Below are 13,400 nucleotides of genomic sequence, written 5' to 3'. Positions count from 1 at the left end.
TTATTCTGTAAATTGTTCGGTAGAGTTAGGAACTAGGAGTAGACATAAATAAAATGATATTTTTATTGGAAATAAATTGTACTCCATCTGTTTTAAAATGAGTGTCGTTTTAGGTGTTTACACATATATTAAGAAATGCAATGATTAAAAGAAAGAGAATGGTTATTTTACCAAATTATCCTTATTAACTATTGGTTAGTTTTAAAAGTAATACTTTGGAAGTAGTGTGCAGAGTATTAATTGGATGGTACAATTGAAAAGAAAAAGTTACTATTGCATTGGAAACTGAAAACGACATTCATTTTGAAACAAATTTTTTTGGCTAAAGCGACACTCATTTTGAAACGGAGGGAGTATGTGATAACTTGACCAAAAAAAATTGTATGTGATGACATTTTTTTTTGTGCCTAAAAGTAATTACATTTTGACCGGTGTTACTGTTGTATTAGTGTTATTTTGTGTGTGAAGAAAGAATCCTCAATCTCTAGACTCTAGGGGGATGGTAGCAGTAGCGGGTTCCACTTGTGTAACATAGCGGGTTTTTATGTTATATAATATTGCCCAATCAGGGTGTGCCACGTGGCACACCCTTTTTTTTTTTAAAAAAAATCAATTAAAGAGAATCAGAAAACAGGTGAGAGTAGAAACCAGTAAAAACTCAAAAATGCATTCCTCTTCTCTTCTCCCCTACGACATGAACCCACCACCCACCATCAACTTCTCTTCGCCACCGCCGACACCTCACTCCGCCGCCGTCTATTTGAAACTAAGAATCGTCATTAACTTAATGTCTTCCCACAGATCTTGTGTATTCTCCAAATTTAGTAATGAGAGTTCAAGACAAGCTTCATCGTTTAGAAGACATTGATGAAAACTGTATTCAAAAGGAATTGGAAACTGATTGTGCCGAGTTTCCTTACCCAGATTTACTAATCCAGACAAGTGGAGAACTTAGAGTTAGTAATTTCTTGTTATGGAAATTTGCATATTCAGTACTTTTCTTCAACAAAAAATTTTGGCCAAATTTTGGGAAGGAACGTATCAAAATAGACAGAGATGCTATGATGCTAATTAGACAGAAGAGGAACGGTGGTCGATGACAGAGAGGAGGACGACGGTGGAGGAAGGTGTGGGCGGTGGCGAAGAAAAGTTGATGGTAGGTGGTGGGTTCTGATGTCGTAAGGGAGAAGAGAAGAGAAATTTTTTGAGTTTTCACTGGTTTCCACTCTCACCTGTTTTCTGATTCTCTTTAATTGATTTTTTTTTTTAAAAAAGGGGGGTGTGCCACGTGGCACACCCTGATTGGACAATGTTATATAACATAAAAACCCACTATGTTACACAAGTGGAACCCGTAGCGGTAGGGTGCGCGGGTGAGAGTTTAATAGTGTTTTTTTTTTTCAGTTGTGTTTTTTCTTTCTACAACGCTGCCTTATTCTAAATGAAAATAGAGAAATGTTATTTGTATAACTATTTTGTGATAATTTTTTAAAAAAATATCTCTCCTATGTTTTTTATTGTGTTCTTAATCTCTCCTATGTTTTTTATCAACAAGAAGAAAGAAAACTAAGGTTGTTTTACAACTCATTAGTGAGGAAAATTGATGGGGTTTGGAAATGGCAAGCAATGAAAGTAGTAGTATGAATATAGTGTACAATATGCACGACTTCCACATACAGCCAAAATAATGTCATGTTCAATCACCATCAGTCGGTACTATTTTATACATATACTCCCTCCGGTCCTATTTATAAGAGAAAGTTAGGTCAACAAAAGTTAATGTATTTGGACTAAATTTTTAACTAGATACATCAACCGTTGTTGACCCAAATTTCTCTTATAAATAGGACCGGAGGGAGTACTATGCAGCAGCCAACGAAATTATTTTTGTCGGGCTAAACATTTAACAGCTTTGGATAATAGCTCGAACAGTATCTTTATAAAAATCATACCGTAAAATTGCATAGGGTTTGCATTATTACTTTTATAAAATCATTACATTTGTAAATCTTGTGATTTTGTAATACTTACTTATGACCCTTAAAGTCCCTTGAGTCATTGCAATTGTTGGGGCATAAAAATGTGGGTTCAGTTCAACTTTTAATAGTAAGTAAGAGAAAAATACTTGGCTGATCATAAGTATTTTATAATTTTGAAACAAAAAAAAACATATTTTATAATTTAGACGAGCACACATAGCAACGGATCCATAAATTTTAAATAGTAAAGGCACAATTTATATAAATTAATAGGTGTGTGTTCGTTGTGTTTTGTAATATATGCTTGCTAGTATTTTTGTTTTTATTTGAATGAATAAAACGTCAATTTAGTCTATAACTTATCGATAGTTTTCCAATTTAGTCCATAAGATGTGTAAATATAACAGCAATCCTTAATTCATATGAAATTCGTCAATTTAGTCACTAAAATATATAATAGTCACATGTATGTGTTTTGTAATATCTTCTTGTGGAGGAGTGGTTAGAGATGAAAGGGTAATTTTATTTGTGTTGATGCAACAAAACTAAGTATATGTTGTTTTTGAAGTAGATATAATAGTCACAATGCGAGGGGGGTTGAATTGTGACCCTTTTAAAATTAAACATGTAACTTAAAATTGATTCTCAAGTTGTGAACTTGGAATAATTAAGTTAGTTGATTGACTTCATAACGTTCTGAAGTGTTTGTATAAAAACAATTTAAATAAATAAATGTGTTTGTGTGTGTAGTGTATATTGTAAGTAAAGAGTATAGGGAAGAGAAGAGAACACACAAAAATTTATAGTAGTTCACCCAATGTGGGTTAGTATACTCCTCACAATCTTGTGAGAATTTCCATTATGATGCTTGAGATACCCTCAATCCTGCACCTTGCAATCTTGTTCACCTGAACAATTACAACAATTGTATTCTCTAAGCTTCAGCAGACTTACAACCTACTTGCTAAGTTACCCACTTAGACTTTACACTTTCTGCTCAAACTAACACTTTAGTACCTCTAAATCTAGATGAGACTTTCTTTACAATGATTTGAAGTTTGAATGAAATCATACAAGAGGAAGAAGAAAAAGAGGAGCAAGATCATCTTCGAAAAGATATGAGAGAGACTCGATTTACACTCTTGGAGATTTTAATAATCTACTTTTAATAAGTTGTTTTTGTATGCTTGATAGTTGTATTGTAATGTTGAGCCTTCCACCCATTTATAGAGTTTTTTTTGAGCTCTTATAGCCGTTGGAGAATGACCAATAGTCTTGTGTCACGTGTCCTGAGGCCCATCAATTTTTACTTGAAAGTTTGATTCAACATTATGAACTTCATAATGTTTCTAGGTTGCAAAAATGTAGATAAGAATGTTTTTGTATTATTCAGGATACTTGAGAATGTTGTTGTGTTCATCATAAATGTTGTTGTGTTCATCATGATCTTGTATCTGGGTTCATCACACATGACTGTATGATGAGTTTCTGGGTTCATCACACATGAATGTATGATGAGTTTCTGAGTTTTGTCAATGAGTATTGTCATTTGCACATACTTCATAATCGTTGGACAATGCCTTTTCCATATTTGCCTTGGAATGTGTGCAGGAATGCCTTTTCCATATTTGCCTTGGAATGTGTGCAGGAGAGAGGAAAGTGGGTCTGCATCTCATGCCCATGCTTTGAGGGATTTGTGTGGTCCATGTACTGTACCAACTCCCATACGTGTCTAATTCTGATTGAATGAGGCAAGATCTTCACTTTTTGCTTTTGCTTTCACTTTTCACCTATTGCACTGTTCATAATCTTAAGCATGCGCTGACTTTAACATTCTCAACTTCAGAATGTTCCTTTTGTTTCACTTAGAATGATTTGTAAGACTTCCATTTGATGTAATCAAATCCTAATAGTGAAACATCAATGAAGTGCAGTGTTTGTAACATCTAGGATAATATTCTTATTGGAATATTCCTAGTACTTCAAATGTTCATAGTCTTAAATGAACATCGAAGATCTTTTTGACATTAATCTTGTAAATGTCTTTATTGCTTGATTGATCAATGTCAATGTACTTTACCGGACATTTATTCATGTCACGTGTGCCTTGCATGTTCTTGATAATATTCATGAGCTTCTGGGCTTCCATAAGAACAACCTTCTGAACTCTGCTTGAACATTATGAACTATGAACAACTTTCTGAACTAACTTTATGAACTCAGAGTTAGTTCATAAAGTCAAATGTCATTTGATTACTTGTATCTTGGTATAATTTAAACCTTGTTCTTGTCTTGGTCAAACATTCAAGAGCACAAGTTAAATACCAATAAATTAATCAAAGCTCATTAATTCTTTAATCATCAAGGTTTATTACCTTTAAAATTAATTAGGGATTTTGCCTCAACAGTTTTCTGTCCTTGGAGTTAAACTTTAGGGAATTTTCAATTGTTTGAAATTTATGTGGAATAAAGGATTAACAAAAAATCGTCATTATTGAATCTTTAAATTTAATTACACTTTTAAAAGTTGTCTACTCATCCGTACCAACCATCAACAAAAAACATATTCGTCAAATTTGCAATAACATCGATGAGATTGCGTAGAATCGTATTTTCAAAGAGGCCCAGGTTGCAAATGATCTTGTTTCAAAAATGCTTTATCAACATATTTTTTTGATAGCAGAGCTCCATGCTATTCATCACGTGCTATTATTGGCTAATGAGTCGAATTACCATGACATAACTTGTTTCACATATATTCATTGTGTTGATCTTCTCAAGCTTTCAACTCCAAGGTTTCACAAATATGCTGTTACTTTTATTTAAGACATCAAAGACCTTGTTTCTCAAGATTGACATGTTCATATTGATCACATTCTGTGAGAAGCAAATAGTTGTGCGAATTTTCTAGTTAAACTTAAAGATTCTTCTAGTATTGATCTCATAGTCCACCACTCTCTTCCCACTGACATTTGAGACCTTCTCTCTGTCAACTCTATGTGAACCTAGTTCCTTAGAGCTTAGATGCTTCGCTCTCTTTTTTGTTTTGTCTCCTTGCCTTTTTAGCTTCCCAATAAAAAAAAAATTCTCTAATATACCTTTTCTTAAAGATTTGGGGAATTAGTCACTTTAGTCCCTGAATGGGAGAGGATTCGTCACTTTAGTCTCTGAATGAAGAGAAATTGCAAAACAGTCCATGCATGGTCAATTTCAGGGACTAAAGTGACTAACAAAGTCTACATTCAGGGACTAAATTGACTGACGAAGTTTGCATTCAGGGACTAAATTGACTAACAAAGTCTACATTCAGGGACTATTTTGCAATTTATCTGCATTCAGGGACTAAAGTGACGAATCCCTTCCGATTCAGGGACTAAAGTGACTAATTCCCCTAAAGATTTGTAGTTTTTTCCTATAAAAAAAAATAAAAAATAAACCCTTTTATTAATTTACTTTTTGTTGAGCACCGAATTTGGCCCCTTCAACTAATAAAAAAAGAAAGAATAACCCCTTCATGATATAGAAACGTAATCCAAAGAGGGGGAATTAGTAAAGTAGAGGGGTGCAATAGAAAATAGGGATAGAGTGAGATTCACTTCACTCTCACGAAAAAGGGTCGTTTCAGCAAAGGGTTCTCTCAAACCTCTTTCAACAGTCCAAGGTTAGTCTTTCTCCAAAACCCTAATTTCCAATTTCAGATCACGCCTTTAATCTTCCTCTTCAATTTTGATCGCTTCTTGGATAATCGATTTGTTCAATCGTGAGAAAGATAATAAAGGGTTGATTAGAGTTTCTGGGTACGTTATTAGGTTTAATTTATAGGTAGAAAGAAAACATTGATCATCAAATTAGGTTAAAAGAAACTATAATTTCAATTTTTTCTGTTGGATTCGTTACCTTCAGACAGTTCAAGATTCAAAGAATGTTAAAATTATTTGTAGTAATGCAAAATTGAACAAGGGGGTTCTGAAAGGGGTGCTTTTTATATATTTATTTTCAATCAAATGCGTGCATGTGTTAATAATCTTAATTTTCTATATGCAGGTTGCACGGTTTTAACTGTTTAGGTTTTTGCATTCCAAAAAAAAACTGTGCAGCTTTGGCTGCGAAGTTGTAGGTATTTGGTAGTGTTTCTATGAATGTAAGTTGGAATTAAAGATAATTGTAGATGGAATCCCTTTGGAAACTTGTGTATTTGCTAGAGCCTGCGCCAGTGACGCTTATCGCCACAGCTGTAGCTGTGACATTTGGAGCTGCTTTTCGAGCTCTAAATTATGGGAAAGAAATGGAGCGTAATCATCACATGTCAGAAGCATCCATTACATTGGATAGGTCTCAAGCATTGATGATCCCGGTTATGAGCTCTTTTAGCTTGGTTCTGATGTTCTACTTGTTCTCATCGGTTTCACAGTTTCTCACGGCATTTACTGCCATTGCTGCTGCGTCGTCCCTTTTCTTCGTCCTGTCTCCTTATGCTGCTTATTTGAAGTCACAGTTTGGTCTGGCTGATCCTTATGTTTCACGTTGCTGCTCAAAATCTTTTACACGAATCCAAGCAATGCTATTGTTTACATGCACTTTTACAGTGGTTGCTTGGCTTGTTTCTGGTCATTGGATACTGAACAATCTGTTAGGCATATCTATATGCATTGCATTTGTAAGCCATGTGCGTCTTCCAAACATCAAGATTTGTGCAATGCTCCTCCTGTGTTTGTTTGTATATGACATTTTCTGGGTTTTCTACTCTGAAAGATTTTTCGGGGCAAATGTCATGGTGTCTGTAGCAACACAGCAAGCATCAAATCCTATGCACACTGTTGCTAATAGTTTAAGTCTTCCTGGGTTGCAACTAATAACAAAGAAATTGGAGTTACCTGTAAAGATTGTCTTTCCACGAAATTTGTTGGGCGGTGTTGTTCCAGGACAGAGTGCATCAGACTTCATGATGCTTGGTTTAGGAGACATGGTATCACATTCTTACCCTCTTAGAATTATTACTCTATGAGTCAATGTGTTAACTGTTTCTAACGGATAGACTGTACTTTTATTGCTTACTTCACATGAAGGAGTATGTTGCTTTGCATTCATTGATATGAACTTTTCTTCCTTGTTTTCTTGCTAAACCATGTTTTGTTACGTATTATGTGGGTTGTGTGGATTTTCACTTATTATGATTTTTGAATACCTTCATGGTGAAATATTCTGCCATATATCATGCAAGAGTAGTGATAAAAGAACATGAAAAAAGAAGAGGTTGTCATTGTACAATACTGAAGTTTTTACTGTAACCTCCTCCCCCTCTCCTTTCTCTAACTTCTCTTGCATCAAGCAGGTTGAATTGGGCATATTCTGCCAATTTGGTCTAATTTGAGTGAAATTTTTGTAGTGAGTTATGCAATATTTACGTAGGGGGCATATTGTGATCAAAGCTTTCTCTGTGCTTCAGTGCATCACATGTGTTTGTTTGCATACACACCATCAAATACTGTGGTTTAAAGCTTAAAATATCATTACAGTTCTGTGTCGACCTAAGCTAATCCTGAATTCAATAAAGTTTGCTAGTCCCACTTCTTCTAAGCTTTTGTATTTGGTGTTTCATGATGTTTGCTTATCTTTTTGTAGGCCATCCCTGGGATGCTGCTGGCTTTGGTCCTCTGCTTTGATTATCGCAAGAGCAGGGATACAATCAATCTCACTGATTTACATTCTTCAAAGGGGCACAGATACATATGGTATGCGCTGCCTGGATATGCCATTGGTCTGGTAACTGCTTTAGCAGCTGGTGTCTTGAGTCACTCACCTCAACCTGCTCTCCTTTATCTGGTAATTCTGTTTTTTCAATTTTTTTATCATCGTATATGTGTTATTGTCGACTATACTTCCCAATACTGATTAATATTAATTCATTCTTTAACTTTTGTTATTACTCTCAATTATTACCTCCGTCTTTTAATATAAGACCTTTTTGAGAATTTTACTTCTCCATAATGTAAGACCTCTTTCTAAATTATCCTCTGCATTAATTATTTTCTGACGTATATATCCATAATTAGTTTTTTACAGATAAACCTATAAGCATTTAATTTTTCGTGTCTCAACTCTCAACTCTCTCTCTCTCTCTCTCTCTCCAGCCTAACCAATTTGTGGGAAACCATGTTTTGATTAATTTTTCAAATTTTAAGAGTGCCATTAAACAAATTGAAACGCTTAAAATATTTTCACCATTAGGATGTGAAACAAAATTCACCAAACAGTTTTTGTGTGCCGTTATAAATGTGAACTTGTTTTAAAACTATGGAATTGATATAGGTATGGAGAGTCAATTAAAATACCACAAGGAACAGCTTTCTTTTGGTAGTGAACCACAAGGAACAACTATCAAAGCACTTAATTAGTTAGAGGAGAGAGGAATGACGACTCCCAACAATACAAAGGGAAAAATCGGAACAATAGCATAACTAAAGGACGAAATTAATGTTTTTAACTAAATAAACTAACTTCCTTAATTATTGTGATATGGTTAACGAGGTCTTTATATTAAGGGACAATGGTAATCTACCTCCATTCCTTTCTACTTGTCATTTTTTAGTTATTTACACGTACCAACTACCAAGAACACTGATAAATTGTTAGGTACTTTTGATGAAAATGAAATAGTTTATCTTTTTCTTATAATATACTTAACCGTTTATTATATCAGTTCACTTATTTCTCTCTCTACAATCAATTATTAAGAGTATTATTCACAAAACAGTAATTAATTAAAATGACAAGTAAAAATGAATAAATAATTTCTGAAAAAGCGACAAGTAAAAAGGAACAGAAGGAGTATCTTATTTTGTTTCGACTGTGGGAAAAGTTTAGTTTATAGAACATATTAATGAAAATCGACACAGTTATTGCTTAATCTACATAATTTTCACTATTTATTTCTCTTTCCAGTTTATAAGAACACTATTTTTCTCTATCTATTCATGCTAAAATACTGTGTTATAGTCGAGCACATAATTTTGTCGGAATATGCAAGTCCAAACCCCGTTTTGGTGATATGAGGATCAGAGATTCATCCATAAATCCATTATCTATGTGAACCTGTTTCCTCCACTGGCACTGAGCCATTTGATGCATGCAATTTGTTTGTCAAAATTTGTTACCTAAATCAGATATTGTCAAAATAATTGTCAGGTCACCTATTGTCCAGTTTGTGCATAAACTTCATGTTACATTACATACCTCATATTCATCTATACCCAAATATTTTTCTAAGTTATTTGTTTGGTTGAATTTCAAACTATGTAATACCACAATTCATGGTCATGAATCTCATGATTGTGAATGGAGCTATGTTTTCAAGAGTCAAGAAGAATCTTCATTTACCCATTCATCTCATGCAATGTAAATATCCTATATTAAATATTTTTTGGTAATGATATCCTATATTAATATTAATAGTATACATAGAGGAACCAATCCCATTTTGCATCCTATATTAAGTTTGTATATGTAATTAAGTAAATTTTTTATTTTGCAAATCTTTCTACAGCCAGCTTCTTAATTTTTAACTAGTAGTATGGGGCTCCAAAATCGAACTGTCTGGTTTCACCCTTAGCAAAGTTCTTTATCTTTGTTTGTGTAGGTGCCTTCTACCTTGGGACCTGTAATTGTGATCTCTTGGATGAAAAATGAGCTACTCGAGTTGTGGGAAGGAAACATTCCGAATGTCAATGATAAGGACCGCGAGGTAGAAGTTTAATCTGTTAACTGGTGGTTTTATTATAGCAAAAATATGACAGTTGTAAATTCACTGATAATCTTTAATCATGCTACTTAAGAAAATTGGCATTAAATGTTCAGGTTATCATGTCTTGATCTTTTTATTCATATACCATAAAATAAAAGGAAAGAAGATGAAGATTACATTTCTGCGTTGGAAAAGATAAAATTGAAGTTATATGCTCCAAAATACAGCAAGTTTTTATTTTTTATTTTTAATAAGCCTTCAATACGTCAACATGCTTTGGGATAGTGAAGATGACCGAACTCGAATCCGACCTAAAAGATGCTTATCCTGAGGTGACCAAATAAACTATAACATGGTTTCAATTTGCATACAATGGACCATTCTTGTGTTAGGAAATGGCAAAGTTATAAGGGAGCTTCTTTCCAGTCTTTGCTATTAAAAACTCTTCATGTGTTTGGAATTGCGTATCTGCACAAAATTATCTAGAAGCAAGCATTCAAATATGTAAAATTGGTGTTTATATTTTTATTTTTATGTATACTGTTGAACTGATGTTAAGGATGGTCAAAATAGCATCTAAGTTACAATGGATCATTCTTATGTTGCTTTACTTATCATAGATAATTGCTCTTTAAGCTGCAAATATTGCTCTCCCGAGCCCTAAAACCCCCCCAACGGCAGGTAACTGGCGTTCGTAAAGAGCGTTTTTTGGGCATTGAACAGCAACTGCTGATGGGGTGCGTGAGAGCAGTTTTGGCAGCTTAAAGAACAATTATCTTTATCATAATTGCAGCTAGCCCATGTCGATCGGCTAAAAAACAATTAAGAAAGCAAGTAGTTTCGTTGAGATTAACTTAGTAAACACAATTTTGAGGTTAATAGTAACTATTAAGAGAATATCATTAATGTAATTTATTTAGGAAATAATAGGTTATGTGTCCATAAAAGAGGAAATAATAGTTACAACATTGCACATGATATCGACATTTAGTTGGTCTGAGTGGAAGAGACTGAGATATTTTAAACTAATAGTTTTTTTTTTTTTAAAATGAAATTTTAAACTAACAGTTAGAAGTTTTCTAATTCTTGTGTATGAAGATTAGTCACACTAAATTAAGTTTTGTGGGATGGATAACTCCCTTGGCTAAGTTTCAAGATATTAAAAGAGTTAAAGGTTCAATTCAAATCGTAGCAAGAGAGAAAATACCAACATTACAATTTAGACTTAATTGCACTTTTAGTCCTCGCATTTTGACCAGCTCACGAAAATGGTTCTGCCTCTTTCAAATCGAACAAAACCGTCCCTAAACTATCATGTTTTTTGCAGTTTCAGTTCTACTCACTATTTTCAACTCCAGAAACGCACAAAAATGACAGTTTTAGTCCTACCACCTATGCTCAACCATGAAAAAAACAAAGAATAAAACATGTGGGTACAAGAAATCTACTTTATTTAGCACGCTAACCAAAAAACCTGCAATTGTAAATTTTCCAATAGCAATCTTTTTTTTATGTAATGTAATGGTGCCATCTCTCCGCCCTCAACATCAATCCGAGTATATATGTAATGGTGCTAACTAATAAAAATATTCTTCATACATATTTTCATCTGCTTTTCATATTATTTTTAGTCAAAGCAAAGTGTAGATTGATTTAAGTATACCTTCATAGTAATTGCTATGAGCTAAAATTTAAGCAGAGTTTTTGTCCCTTTCTGCTTCACGTGTATGATTTTAGATCCTTCTCCTGAATATCCTATACAACATTTGTTCTAGTATTTGTACGAGGTTTTGTTATGATATTGGGAGTAAAGAAACTATAATCCCAATTAGTATACAACTTGTGAGAAATAATGTCAAATTTGCATTGTATCACAACTTTTTCAATAAACGTGTACTATCTGCAATCAGCAATCCTAAAAAGGCCACACCACTTGTACTGATTTCCACTTATATTATTTTGCTATCAAATATCAACACTTCAATTGACATAAACTAATAAGAATAATGTTCAAGTCAAATAGCGCCAACAATTTCCATCATTTCATACGTCATCATTTATGCAAATGAACGATTAATATTACATCCCACTCAAATTAGTATAGTTGAGGTTCATTAAAAATAAATAAAAATCAGTATGGTTGCGCTGAACATTGCATAATAAGGATTTTTAGTATATTTGTAGATGATTAGTGACATTCCACGATGGTGGGGAGAAACAATAAAAAATAGGCAACATCTTGAATCAGTCAAACAATATCGTAAATACGACAAATGTTTAATCAAGTGCAACAATGAAAATGTTCTGGAGTGTAGTAGATTTTTTGTTGGAAAATATAAAATTAAAGAGGCAGTAGTACAATTTTTGACTGAATTAAGTAAAGAGGTTCATTAGAAAAACTTAAATCTATTCTAATCTAATCAAATATATAAAAGGAACGTATGTGAGTTGTTTTGTCAAGTGGCATATTTGTTTTATGAAGCTTTTCCTTAATCAGAACCATGACAATGAAATGCTTATTATTGAATTATTAGAAATCTTGCAAACTTGATCCATCCGATTGTTTTTTTTATTCAACCCGTAGATTGATTAAATATTTACGGGGTGCTGCTAACCGGTGCCTCCGGGGCACTGGTTAAGAAACAATAAAATTAATGAGTCCCACTTAATTTACTTTAATTAAAGTGAAAAGTTAGTCAACTTAATTAAAATAGCAAAACACTGCATTTAATACTCTTTAATATCTTAATAATTTTTTGAATCATTTTTTTTAATCCACTTGCTACCTTTCATATCTTAACAATTTTTTTTTCGCCTATGAAGTTTACTCTAACCCATTTTTGTTTCCGTGAATTTTTTTTAATCACTTTTTCCTTACAGAAGTTTTTTTTTTAATTTTAAAATAATATAATTTGGGCTTTGGTGGCAATCATGGTAGGGCTTGTGTTATTCTTAGTTTTTGTGAAATCATTTTCGTGAAATACAACATTTTCCTTTTTTTATTAAAAGTTGTAGAAATATCCATGCCTTTAAGAATTGAGAGAGTATTTAAGATACTCCCTCCGTTTCAAAATACATGTCTATTTTTTACAATGTGCACTATTCACTTGACTTACTTTGACCATATTTTTTAACTAATCTATAAATACAAATATTAGCATGTAAGATGTTGTTTGATTTGTCTCGACAAATATTTTCAAAATATTAAATTTTTATAATTTTTTACTTTAGATAATTAAAGATATTAACAGTCAAAATTGTGCATTGACATGTGTGAAGTGGTTGACTTGGACATGTATTTTGAAACGGAGGGAGTAACTTTTATTAATTTTAATTAGTTGACTTATTTTACACTTTCATTATGGTGAAACAAGTGGAACCCAACAATTAATTATTTCTAAACCAATGCTCCGAGGCACTGGTTAGCATTGGCCATATTTACATTTTACATGAGGTTTTTTTTAGGGACGTTTTACATGTAGTTATTAAAAATATAAATATGCTTAAATTATTCTACAATGAGCAAATAAAAAAACACGTACAAATAAAAAAAAACTGGTTATTCAAAGTATAAGTATTTATTTGTGTCGACCAATCGTGATTTCGTGACACATTGTTTTTAAAATAATTCTGGTATTGTAACCCTCTAGTTAGGTAGGACTATATAGGCATAACTTTTT

At 33.0% G+C, this 13,400-nt stretch overlaps 1 protein-coding gene across 3 annotated transcripts; it reads left to right on the top strand.

Moving 5' to 3' along the window:
- The first annotated feature begins 5,578 nt into the window (after positions 1-5,578).
- Positions 5,579-10,314, top strand: SPPL1 (SIGNAL PEPTIDE PEPTIDASE-LIKE 1). Of its 3 annotated transcripts, none has more exons than XM_085739934.1 (5): positions 5,579-5,640; positions 6,024-6,945; positions 7,602-7,802; positions 9,616-9,720; positions 9,834-10,314. In XM_085739934.1, the coding sequence occupies exons 2-5, from the start codon at positions 6,148-6,150 to the stop codon at positions 9,846-9,848; spliced, it is 1,119 nt and encodes a 372-aa protein (XP_085596060.1). In that variant the 5' UTR covers positions 5,579-5,640; positions 6,024-6,147; the 3' UTR covers positions 9,849-10,314. The 3 variants fall into 3 exon arrangements, with proteins under 3 accessions (XP_085596060.1, XP_085596061.1, XP_085596062.1); XM_085739935.1 differs by having other exon boundaries at positions 5,579-5,776; XM_085739936.1 differs by having other exon boundaries at positions 9,616-9,896.
- The last annotated feature ends 3,086 nt before the right edge of the window (positions 10,315-13,400 follow it).

Source organism: Medicago sativa, chromosome 1, assembly GCF_051527215.1.
Source record: "Medicago sativa cultivar Bolivia chromosome 1, Bolivia_mono, whole genome shotgun sequence".
In the NCBI taxonomy this organism is placed as follows: Eukaryota; Viridiplantae; Streptophyta; class Magnoliopsida; order Fabales; family Fabaceae; genus Medicago; species Medicago sativa.
Note: the sequence above shows the minus strand (reverse complement) of the source record. Positions and strands in the feature narration are given on the sequence as shown.